Source organism: Rattus norvegicus, chromosome X (genome assembly GCF_021556685.1).
Source record: "Rattus norvegicus strain SHRSP/BbbUtx chromosome X, alternate assembly SHRSP_T2T, whole genome shotgun sequence".
Taxonomy (NCBI): domain Eukaryota; kingdom Metazoa; phylum Chordata; class Mammalia; order Rodentia; family Muridae; genus Rattus; species Rattus norvegicus.
The window spans coordinates 81,814,840-81,828,473 of NC_141554.1; the positions used below are offsets into that span (position 1 = coordinate 81,814,840).

Below are 13,634 nucleotides of genomic sequence, written 5' to 3' on the forward strand. Positions count from 1 at the left end.
GCAAAGAAGCAGAATCATAAATGTAAAAGGCTTATTTTACAGACAGAGGAAACAAAAACTCCAAAGTGATATCTACAGAATGTACTGGAAGTCATGAAAAAGCATATGTTATGTAGGCTTCAACTACAGAACTCTATTATGTGATATTATTTTATCTATGCTTTTGTCAAACTCCTACAAAATCTTAATAATTTGGGGCCGATCAAATCCATGAAAACTACCTGGAAGAACTTTCGCTTTGCCACTCAACAACAGGGTCTTCTGCGGAAGCATCACTTGTGCCAACAGTTTCATCTTCCTACAGTAAAGAGACAGCAATTCAAAGACATGCTAAGTATTAGTTTAATATAGGAAAAAACCTACTTGATTTCTAATACTTTATTGCTTCCCCCAAACATTCTACTTAAAATGCACATTGTTATTTCTGTACATATCTGTCAATTTTACAAACAAGCCTACTGGGTATTTTACAAGATCTGGTATTATACTGCTTACTGATATAAAACAATTATATTTCCTTGCAAAAACTGTTTAAACCTTAAAAGACTTATAACTTTCTTAAATGCTAAAAAAATAGCTTTAAACCATTACATGAGTATTCTTTTACGGTCAAGATATTATTAATGGAGAAAAAGGAAAATATTACTTTAAGAACCATGAAGAGCACAAGGAAGAAAGTACTTTACAATAACTTCAATGTGAATGAATCTCTCACTATGCACCTAACACAGTTCTTAAAAGAACAATAGCACTGGAGAAAGAGGAACAAGAGGAAAAGAACTGCTATACGCATTGTTCATTGTCACAATGAACACAGGTCTGAGATAACTCTGCACTTACTGATCTATGGAATAGGTAGTCAGTAGAACAAGAAAGTGGATATGTAAGCCAATCGCAGAGCGAATCAATTCTGGGACTGTTTACCTTATTTCTATTATTTATGTTACATTTCCTTCCACTTCTAGGGAGATTTCCTTTAACGATAGTATCACTGTCGTATGCATATGTCATTGGCCTATGTTTTGCAAATTTCCAAGATTGTATCTTAGGTAGAAATCAGGAAAAACAACTGAAAGGGCTAAATGGGATAACCAAATCTATCTTAAGTGCCTTATTAATGAATAAACCTCTATTTTAGTCGATTGAAGAAGACTTTCAAAAATTAAACCAGAACGGATGGCACAAAATAAAAACCAACAAAAACGCTCTACTGAATAAATAGTAGCTCTAACCTCTGAGGAGCTGTCTGAATCTCCTTGTACACCTGAATTTTGAGATGATGCCTGTGAATTATGCTCTATGTTCGACCTTGTTAGGTAAGTATGCTGTCGTTTGCGTTGTGTCCTCCGTAATGACCTTCCACAGCTGGGCTGATAATCATTCTGCAAAAGAAAAGGAAAAATAATTTAAAAGACTAAAGAGCACAAAACTGAGTACATATAGTACTTAATAGATATTAAGCAGGGGACAGGGTAAAGGATGAAGCTAAATTACCAAAGGTAAAACAATATGTAAGTATAACTATAATTTACTTTTTACTAATACTGGTTATTATTTTACAACCTTTGTGATCAACTGACAGATGTTTCTAAAGAACTAGGTTGTAAGAATTTGGCCATGTAGAGCTCATATATGGCACATTATTCTCAATTATCTTAGAAGGAACAAACATCTGTATTACATTGAATGTAATTTTCAAATGTACTTTATTTCTTTAAAAGAAATATAAGAAAGTATATTTAAATATTAACAAGGCTAATTATTGTAATCATTTATACTTCTTTCATTCCAGATTAGCATTGTTAAGATTCTTCAGGTTTATAAAACATCTTTCAAATCAATTTAACACAGTTTTACATGGTTCTTTACACCTGTACGACCAGCACTTGGGAAACTGAAGCAGGTGGACTACAATACATTTAAGGCCAGCCTGAGCTAGAGTGACACCCTGGCTCAAAATACAAGATTGTGTGTACTGTCTACTTTTTATTTTATGAGTTAGTGTTTTGACTCTATGAATGTCTATATATCACATGAATGTCTGGTGACCATAAAGGACAGAAAAGATCATTGCTTTCTCTAGAATTGGAGTAACAGATGATTAGGGAGCCATGTGGCATGGTTCAGGGAATCAAACCTGGGTGCGCAAGTCAAAGCACCCTAGTGATCTTAAATACTGAGCCATCTCTCTAGTCCCACAAAATATATATAAAAGGATCAAGAGAATTGACAGGCATAAACTAAACTCTAGAAAACTTGTAAGACTCAAAAGTAATTCACATATAAAAAATAATATTCAAACCAGGTGCAGTGGCCCTTACTTATAATCCTAAACCTTGGGAGTAAAGGCAGGAGGTAGAAGTAGGAAGATGTGGAGTTCAGTAGTCCAAGGCTATCCTCAACTACATAACTGTGTTCAAGACAAGCCTGGGTTATATGAGCCATGGTCTCAAAAACAGTAACAACAACACAAAGCAATATTCCAGCCAGTTCACAGAACCATGCAAGGTATGCTCTCATCTTTAACCCCCAGAATAAACCGCTTTCTGACAGAGAATTAGGTCTTGCCTAGCACATGCCTGTACTGCCAGAATTCAAGAGGCCAGAGGCAATAGGAGAATTACAAGTTCAAGATTAGCCTGGTCTACATAGTACGTTCCAGAAAGACCCTTTAAAAAAGACTTAGTGCACAGAAACATGCATCCAAGTACACTAGCAAGAATGTATGCCATGCTTAACTTCTTTTATCTCATTGGAGCTTACTCCTGCTGTTTGTGAACGATGGAAAATGGATAATTTTAGTAGTAGCAGGTAATTCACTTGATATCCTAACTACAGTTGTTATGATATCAATTCAACATACAAGTTTAAAAGACCTTTAATTTGGGGCCAGGCTGGGTGGCATTGATCCTAGTACCCAAGAGGCAGAGACAAAGGCAGGTGAATCTATGTGAGTTCAAGGCCACCCTTGAGCATAACAATTTCCAGGTTCTCCATGAGACCATTAATAAAAGATTAGATAAACAAATAAAACTTTATCTAATATCAACATTACATTATCTAATATCTATATGTAGAAATCATTAGTGTTGACAATACCACACAGAAAAATTTAGCCTTAATATATCATTAGGATCAAGTAAATTTAAAAGACTTCTAAACTAGTCTTGAAGGGCCAGTTTCTTTTCCTTATTTGTAAATATATTGTCCAGACTGACCTCAATTCTCATTATCTTCCTACCCCATACTCCAAAATGTTGGGGTTACAGACATGCACCACCACATCTGGTTCCCTTTCACCTTCAACATATCTGAAAATGTCCAAATCCTGGCCTAAATGCCTAAGCGCTTATACACCCAGCCTAAAGCAGAGCAATTCATCCAGATACCGAGCATTCCCAGGTAAACCTTATAACTGGCAAATCATAAACCAGAAAGGAAACTTCTCATATTAGAAATTAAATAAGCTAAAAACAACATAAAAATTTAAAGCCACTTTCAAAATCATGTGTAAATATTTTAAGATATGTATGATAATTACCACTAATTTTATGCATTAATATTGAAAAATAGTGAAAAATTCAGAATATATTGCTTAGCTCTTATTTAAACAGTGAAGATCATTGAAGACTCTCCCAATAACCATGTTCTACAGTGGTGTTGCAATTTGGAAGAAAGTGTGTACATTCTAAGGCCTTTTAAACTGATGAATGAGAAATATTAATAAGCTCATTAGACCTAATGCAGTGCAGGTCTCCTACCCATTACTTAGCAGGATCTACTGGGACATGAATCTAGTACTTCCCAATGTAAAGATTAGATTTTGTTTACATTATTAGGTCGGTTAGGCATGGGTCTGCAGTAGAGGTCAGCAAAGTTTATCTGTGGAGGGCCAGAAATGTAAGCATGTCTGGCTTTCTAGGTCAGATAAGTATTCAATTTTGTCTTTATACATAACATAAAAATAGCTAAAGGCAAGCTACTTCAATAACATTTGATTAAATGAAACAGATGGGATTTCATCTATGAGCTTGTCAACCTCTTATTTAATGGATCTACCATTACTTTTAATTGGGGTGAATGATCAATAAAGTTACAGCTGCACGTAACCATATAAAAATGATATTTCAAAACACAGAACATAAAAAACAACCTTTTTTATTTTATTTAATTTTAAGTGACTCTATAATTAGGTTCCATATAAGTAGACACCAACTTAACCAGCCTCTTGATGCATAGCTGTTCCCTTTCACATAACCTGTATTTGCAAACACTGGATTCCAACTTACTCTTTGGATAGGATAAGATGGCTTTTTCTTCTTTTCAACAGTATAAAGACTAACTTCTAGGTCACCTTTTGCATTTCGACATTCTTCTTGTACCCTGATAAAATATTGCAGATCAAAACAGTAAAATAACCCAGTAGTTTAAACATCAAATCTCAAAACCTAAAAACTTCAAAATATAAAGTTGATAATTTTCATCATTTCGTTGTATATGGCAGCACATCTGCGACCAACCCCCTCCCCACTCCCACTGGGTTTTCCCCACTCCCAAGACTGCTCAGCAGTTCCTGTTCATTTTCCTATTCCTCTGGGGTCTGAGAACTTCTCATCTCTGCTATGATGTCTATGATTTTGTCTGCTCATAAGTAGTTTGTTAGGTGGGGTTACACAATATTTGCTCTTTTGTGGATATCTTCTTTCACCAGGGAAGATAGTTTCAATTTTTGTTTATGCTATAACAGTTTCCAGAACGTGATCTAAGAAATACCCCTGTATGATTCTATCATACTCGTTTACTGATTGAAATTTGATTTTTTCCACCACTTGCTCACTTTGAGTAAACTTGCAATGAAAATTAGTGTGCAAATATCTAAGACCTTGCTTTCTAGTTACTTTCAATTAATGAATTATTTCAACTGGATTCTAGCACTTGTCACTTCTAAAATTAGTTGTATTCTTTTTTTTTTTTTTCTGGAGTCCTACTCACAAAAGAAAGCAGAGAGAAAACAATAGAAACTAATTACATATACTTCTACTTTTGGGATATCTGTTAAAAATACTAGGTTAGGAGGTATGGTTAAAATAAATTTTACATGTTCTTACAACTTACATATATACATATGTTACTGGTTTCCATATAATCTAGTATGAGTTCATTCTTAGTATTGTATTTCTTACCCTAGCTTAAATGTAATCGACAATAGTATATCACATTTTCAGTACTTGCAAGGCATTTATTATAAAGATGAGAATATTTAACATGATGCTTGTTACGGAATCAACTAATTAGTATTAGTTAATATGCAAAAACTATTATATAACGCAACGGACTAGAATAATTGTTACCAGGCTAATTTCAACTCAATCACTTGTAAATATAGATAGAGCTTTGAATTTCTTATGAAGCTCCCAAGTCAACTCACCTACTCACACCACTATTTAGCTCATTCACCACCACCCTTCGGCTCCAGGCCATGAGGTCTCTTTCAGTGGCCATCTGGCTCCTAGGGGCATTGTTATGCATCTGCCGAACGCCTTCAATTTGACCACTACGCCGAAGGCCGATATTTGGAGAAGAAGGTATGTCCATATTTGGACTACTCAGAGCTGAAGGAAAAGCAAAGAAAAATACAATTTTCTGGGCAAAGATACCAGTATTATAGATTACAACTCTAAACAAAATAAAAGGTTAAAATACAGAATTTTGAGGCTGGTACCATAACAGTGTTAGATTGTTGGCCTGAGATGTGCAAGGCCCTAGATCTGATCCCTCGCACCCGAGATATGAGAGGAGAGGAGGGCAAAGGGGAAGAGAGGACTGCTGGAGATATGGAAGTAACTGTTATTCCTGGTCTACACTTTTCTATGTCATCTTCATGTTTCTACAATGTTACAAGTAAAACAAGTATTCAGTAAATGTTGAAAATTCATATAATTCTTTTAGTTCTTTCAAAGCACTGTGTATCAGGCATCTACTAAATACACAATACAAAACTGTGTCCAAAGATGATCTGAAAAATTCATTTTATATATATATATATATACACATATATATATCACATATATATTGTTATATATTATTGTCACATATATATTATATATATATATATTGTTTATATATAAACAATAATTCAAGATGCATCTTTTTAAAATCTAAATTCTATCTTTGTTTAATCCATTAGGATGTTTCAGGGTAAACTAGGTATGGGGAATTAGACACCTGTAATTCTAACCCTTGGGAGCCTGAGGTAGATTGTGAGCTGTAGACTAGCTACAGAGGGTGATAATTTCTAAAAGCAATGTTTTAGAGTAAAATTTACAAAACTTTCAAAACAAAAATTTTAGAAGTACAAGTGGAGGCTGGGGAGATATCAAGAAAGTGCTCATTATGCAGGCACAAGGACCTGAGTTTGGATGCCTAGCATATACTTCTAGTGTCCTAGACCTATAATCCCAGCACCTGAGGAGCAGAGAGTCACACTGACCATGGAGACTGCTGGCTAGCCAGTTTAGGTGAATTGGCCAGCAAGAAAAACAGTCACAAAAAATAAGGAGAGTAACTGAAGACACTTTTCATTTAGTGGCTTCCCTATGCATGTAAACACTCACGTGCGTGAGAGCACACCACACACCAAACAAAACAAAACTAAAAAAAAAAAAAAGTCTCGCTCTGTAACACGGGGTGTTTGAAAATTTACTACACCTGTGACCTTCAACCTACTGTGACCCTGAGGCACTAGCTAGACCCAGGACAGAACTTAAAGCACGAGTCACCACATCCAGCTAACCAAACACTTTAAATATCAAAATTCACTTTCAAGATTAATAAACAATAGAAGAATGGAGTGACAGAATGTTTTTTATTTCTCTAGTAAGCTTCCTGTTAATGTTTTATATCTGCAAATAAAACACAAATAGGAACTGCAATTTTCAGCTATAAAAATAAACACTTGAAAACAAATGAACATTGCAAACAGAAGTCAGTGAGGTTCCACTAGCTAATGGCATTTCCAATCTACAGCAACTTAATGTTAGAGGTAGAACTGTATGTTGATCCCACTAATGAAGACCTAAGTTAGGGATATAAGAAACTGCCACACAGGCTCATAACTCAGGAAAACTTAACTGAGTCATATACTCCAAGGGACCCAAATGAAGAACAGTTTTATTGTAATATAGTGAAATAAGTAAAATATTCTGTGTACTGCCTTAAGTTCAATTCATTCACTTGTGGGTAAGCCTATATATGATTTTACCTAAAATTACATTAATTATGTAAATATAACAAAAAAACAACCAGGCACAGTGATATTGGCCTATAACTCCAGGTCCTTGAGTGGAGTAAGCCTGATGACTGCATCTTTATGGCCACCATGGTCAACTCAGGAAGATCTAATCACAAATAAAATACTTGGGGCTTGAATGTAGTTCAGGTGTGGAGACTTTGCTATATAAGTTCAAACCCTAGAGCTGAGAAAAAAATTCTCATAATTGCTCTTTAAAGTTAAAAACTCGTTTCTTGACAAACTAGAATTAAAACAATTATACACACACATACATACACACACACACACACACACACACACACACACAGAGTGCATTTCACAGTACGAAAGAAGACGTACAGTAGATAATAACATTCATGTTGTGGGTAGCAAGATGGCTAAAGGTAAGGTTCTCAAGCTTGGTGACCTGATTTCCATCCCATGGCCCCACACATACACACACATGCAAAGTAATGGGGAAATTTTTAAAAAGAATAATTATTAAATAAACTAATTAATCATATATTAACTTTTACTGGTTTTCAATCAAGCTGTTGTGTAAGTCCTTCCAGGAGTCCTATCTGTATGCCCTAAGAGGAGGCCAAGCTTTTATGTATTGGAGTATTTTCATCCCTTCAAAAAGAGACAGATGATATGCCGCTTTCCTTCCAACAAAAAAGGGCCAATTATTGGAACAGTACTTTCTAAACCTAAGGTGGTTGAAGTTTAAAAGCTTCATAGACTGGGTTCCCCAACAAAAGGGCTAAACTTCTTCCAAGACTTCATTTCTAGAAATAAACGTAAAGATTTTAAATGTACTGAGTCAGGGGGGATATTGCATTTAAATAGACTACCTATATTTTTTAATCACAAATACTAACAACGAGGTAATGGTATGTTGGAATAGCTGATAGTAAGTATTCATTAATGAAAATGTTTGCATTGGTGTAATTAAAATAACAACTATGTTTTTATACTTTCCACAAATGTATAACTACTTACCACCATTAACAGAATACGATCTATTAATTGGAAAATGTGGAACATCTCCTTCATTAATTAGTCTGAGATCTTGTTCTCTCTGTAACTCCCTGATTATCCCATCAAGAATGCTTTCTTCTTGGTCATTGGTTTGCTGCCCAATTACCTGTTCTACTACCTCGCCATCACCTTAATGAGACAGAGACACAAAGTCAGATAAATTAATTAGAGTTTAGTATATCTTAATTTGGTAAAAAGAAGAAAAGCTAAGTATAACCTATACATTGTGAGAGAATTAGAAATAACATGAAAATACATGAAACAACATTTTTATGGGAATTTAAAAATATATATTAACAATTCAGCATTTGTATTTGATTTAATCAATAGTACTAAATGAGACATTATTATCAAGGCATTTTAAGGAATAACTAATGTTAAAGTTAAATAAAGCATTTTAAAACAAGTTTTCTGTTACAATCTAAGGCCAAAATAGTAAATTAGAGATTTGAGTATTGGGTCTTACTCTACCACCCAGCTTGGCCTGGAACTCATAGTCCTTCGTGGCCTGGAGCTCACGGGAACCCTGCCTCAGCCTATTGAGTGCTGGGAGTTTAGGTGTGAGCCAACTTGTCTGGCTTGAGTAAAAAATAAACAAGCTTAGTCACAGTTACCTAAAATGGTCTGTGTCTTTCTTTTATGAAAATTTCATTCTGAAAGAAGTTAAAAGTAGGGCCTTTTATATAAATATTTTTGGTCTTTAAGTAAATAAATATATTCTTTTAAAAATAATACTGTTTAAATAAGTAGAAAATTGTTTTTATAATAAACTCAAATTCAATGGTTACTTTTGAGTGAAAAATATAAACTTTCATCTTTCTTAAATGCATCATGTCCTTTTTTCAATTGTAGTATAATTAGATCAAACATTATTTGGTAGAGTAATGAAGTAATTAGTTCTTATAAGAAATTAACTATGCTAAATTAAGGTTTTCTTTAGATAGTTTGTTTGATGTTCAATCTATTATTCACATTTTCTCCTTGGCTAATAAATATTAAATCATCAGAGGAACCAATGTTACTTCATTTCTCTACAAACGTTTACTCCAACTTATTCTATAAAGGTCAGTTCAAGCCTTAATTCCCTAGCAAAAAAAAGACGATTCCGAAACCAGGTATGATGGCACCGTAATCCCCACACTAAGGAGGCTACTGAAGCCAGGAGACAAGTGAATTCCCAGCTGCCCCACGGTACAGGGTGAGATCCCATCTCAAAACTAAAAAAAAAAAAAAAAAAAAAAACCAAACCAAACCAAACCAAAAAAAAAAAACCTCAAATAAAAGGAGGAACGGAAATTCTATTTGCAAATCTGTTACTTACTCTTCTATAATTGAATGAAAATTGTGAAGTGCAAACCAATACAAACGCAGTCCATGGAAGAAGAGGTAGAAAAGACAGTACAACCAGCTAAACCATCTATTTAAAGAGACCAGTCTTCTTTTTTTCGGTTCATTATATGGGGCTTTCAAAATGAACTATCAATGCTATAATCAATATAATTTAAGCAATTATAAAAAGCTTAAATATAGCAGAGTTAGTAAGTGTAATCATTACCAGAAGTCACCATGCAGAAAAAGGTCATACATATGGTAATGGTTTCCCACCGCAGTAGGTCAACAAATTACCTCTTCGGAATGTTATTGTTTGTCCTAAACCTCTTACTTTTGCACAGCAGAGCTAAAAAATGAAAAACTACTCTGAGAAGCTGAAATATGCACGTAACAATTAATAGACATAGTATATAATGAGCAGTATAACTTATTCGAGAACGCATCTCGATGTGTGAGGCGCACACATCTGTGAAGTTTTCAATTTGCATAAAGAGATAACATACCATTAGCTACATATCCCAACTGTGGAATGAGCTGTTCGTCTTTACAGTTTTCCCGTCCTGGTACCAGGCGTTGAAATTTTGTAGGATGAGGATTTCCATCGACATCCACCAAGAATGGGGGAGGCATGAGGTGAGGAGCTTGTTGAGTTTGTTCATCTAATACATAGTTATTGGCATCTCTGATGAGTGGCCGATAATCGGTGTGGAAGAACATCTGATCTGGAATCTTTGTGACAGATGTTTTGTTAGTGTTTAATAGAACAGAAAATGCACAATCTGTGCCCTTATTTTCATTCCTATAGCATATTATTTTCTGAATCAGATAATTTTTATATTATCTCATAGTTCTATATTGCTGTATTTTCCTTCTAGGCAGAAACAAAAGACCTAGTTTTCTTGTCTATAACTTTTTTTTTTGAGACTTCATCTTATCTATCTCTACCCTGGACAAGAAGTAAGCCATCTATCAGAACTTGTATATTTTGATTTGACTTAAAAGAAACACACAAACCTATATAATGAGTTTTTATTTTTATTCAAGAGTAAATGAAACATAATCAGCATGATAGGAGATAAATATCAACCAAATGAACTATATTAAAATTTTAATACAAGTATTGAGCTATCCTCAACGATGGTGAGGTCTCTTCTCACTGTAACATTTCACAATCTACCCCAGTCTCATAGCTAATAAATACGAACAACCAGTTGGGTGTAGTACGGCATGCCTATAGTCCTAGCACTTGGGAGACAGGTAGAGAGAGGGTGGCAGCAAGGTTAATGCCACCTATTTAGCAGAAAAACTAAAAGATATGGATGGAGGCCTACCACATGTGACCTAACCAAATTAAACTAAAACAAGCTAAACAATTTAAACAGATTTATAGCAGGAAACAAGACTGAAACCATTAACAGGAAAAAAGATCTCCCAAATAAAAAAGCAAACAACTTCTGACCATTAAAGGATTAACAACAATGCTTCTTAGGCAATTACACGAAAAAGAAAAAAAGAATGCTACCAAAACCTATTTATAAAGCCATCATTACCCTGATACAAACAACAGATAAAGACAGTACAAAAATAAAATCCTACACTACTATGCCAAAGGAATACAGAAGCAAAAATAAGATACCGGCAAACCAAAATCACGGCCACATCAAAAACATCACTCAACATGAACAAACTGGCTTCAAATCTGAAAAGATGATTCAAGGTACGTAAGTCAGTAAGTCTAATATATCACATACATAGACTCAAGGACAGATCATATAATAATCTCATTTAATTCAGAAAGACATACAACTCCTAGTATGACAAAAGCCCTGAAGAAATGAGAATTGAAGCAGCACATCTTGAGGGGTGGAAAAATGTCACAGAAGTTAGAGAGCACATACTGATCTCTTTCAGAGGACTTAAGTCCATTTCCCAGAGAGCAGACAGATCACACTTGCTGGCAAGGACCGCTCTAGGGAACTCCAACACACACAAATATGCACATAAACATAAAATCTTTCTTTAAAAACGAAGTATGGGCTGGAGAGGTGCTTCAGCAGGTAAAAGCACTGATTGCTCTTCCAGAAGACAGAGGTTCTGTTCCTAATACCCACATGGTGGCTCACAACCATTTGTGTTTCCAGTTCCAGGGGATCTGACAGCTTTTTCTGTTCTCCACTGGCACCAGGCATGCATGTGATGTACAGAAAAAACACCCATACCCATACAATTTATGAGTAAAAATTCAAAACACATCTCCACATAACAAAGGTTAAATATGAAAAATCTATAGCTAGCAATACACTAAACAGATTTCCAAATACTGTCATAACAAGCAGGCCTTTTCCCTTCACTTTTATTGAATACAGTGCCTGAAGTCTTAAAAGACTAAGACAAGAGACAGATATGAATATGACACAAACAGGAAGTGAAAAAATAGAATTATTTTCAGACAATATTACTTTATAAGAGAGTCTAAAGACTATGTGGGTCTGAGAGAGATGGCTTAGGAGTTAAGAGCATCCACTGCTCTTCCCGAGTACCTGGGGTCCAATCCCAGCTACCATAATAGGCTCACAATCATTTATAAGTCGAGTTCTAGGGGACCCTCTTCTGACTTCCAAGGGTACCGGCATGCATATGGTGCAAGGAAAATACCCATAAACAAAAAAATAAATACGTCTAATTTTTAAAAAATGATTTCTGCAGAAAAATTCTATAGCTGGTAAATATTATCAGCAAGGTGGCAGGATATAAAATTAATATAAAATAATCAGTGTCTGTTTATATAAATGACAAAGACACTGTATAAGAAATCAAGAAAATAATCCCACTCAGTGCAACCTCAGGAAAAAAACTAATAAAAGACCTTGTGATAAACCTAACCAAGGAATTGGAAAATTTATACACTGAAAAGTTTAAAGCACTGAAGAAGAAAAAGATCATGTTTTCTCTAATGTAAGGGTCCTAGTTTTCATACAGATAGAAAAACTGATCTATACATATGACATGAATGAAGAAGTGAAACTATTTGGGGGACTAACTTGGGGAAAGAAAAGGGAAGGGAAGGGCATATGCTCAATGTATAGTACATGCTTGTATGCAACACAATACCATGTTTCATGAATATATACAATGAAAAACATTTATTGCTGAATGGTACAATCCCAAATGATCTGAAACAAAACATTATATATGCTAACCTTTTCGTAGTATTTACTGCATCCAAAGCCAAATAGCAACAAATGCCCATGAGAATCTGTGCAGGCAAAATGGTTTCCATCTGGTGAAAATTTACAATCAAATACTGCCCCATGACCTTGGCCTTCAATCTGAAATTTAGAGGAGACTTTTAAGTCGCTGTAAGACTCTTTTGCAAATATTAAACAAGCAATCGCTTCTCCTGGCTACTCCCTTGGATTCTACCAAGAAGCAACATTTCAATGTACTCTCTGGCTTCTGTAGGCAGAACCCTAGAGTAAACAGTAAAACTCTGAAATATACTTATAGAGAAGAGCATTGTGGTGGACGCACTGAACAAGTGCACCTACCATAAAACCTTATTAAAGAATAAATGGATGCATCCAGAGAGTTAAAAGGATCTATTTGCAACCAAGTTGGCAAAGGTGCTATTCAGCAAAGTGAAGATATTATGTTTATATCTTAAGCTGTAAGACAAATAGGCCTTTAAATAACTACCTTAAACAATACAAATAGTCTACTAACAAAGGAAATAATATTATTAATGATCTGGATCTACATAAAATCTGTAGGAGTGAGCTCAAAGGCCCAGCTACAGTTTAGTATTGTTTAGTCTTAACAATTCTTAAGAAAAGTACCCTAAACACGCATGATATAAGCATGCTCATCATGAAAGAATGGTGTCTTACTTAAAGAAATGACAGCCGTTCAGTGTCTTACATAATTTGTATGAGATTTATAACATGAGGATCTATACCAATATGCAAGATCCTATGGGAAAACAAAGAAACCA

At 34.8% G+C, this 13,634-nt stretch overlaps 1 protein-coding gene across 3 annotated transcripts in view; it reads right to left on the reverse strand.

Annotated features, from left to right (window-relative positions):
• Brwd3 (bromodomain and WD repeat domain containing 3) overlaps window positions 1-13,634 on the reverse strand; it is a 93,444-nt gene that overhangs the window by 31,007 nt on the left and 48,803 nt on the right. For all 3 annotated transcript variants that reach the window (XM_087599864.1, NM_001447003.1, XM_087599863.1), the window contains 7 exon segments: window positions 12,844-12,972; window positions 10,147-10,372; window positions 8,273-8,440; window positions 5,429-5,612; window positions 4,290-4,383; window positions 1,233-1,382; window positions 222-298 (listed from right to left, as the gene is read on the reverse strand). In XM_087599864.1, the coding sequence (XP_087455990.1) occupies window positions 222-298; window positions 1,233-1,382; window positions 4,290-4,383; window positions 5,429-5,612; window positions 8,273-8,440; window positions 10,147-10,372; window positions 12,844-12,972 (1,028 nt within the window).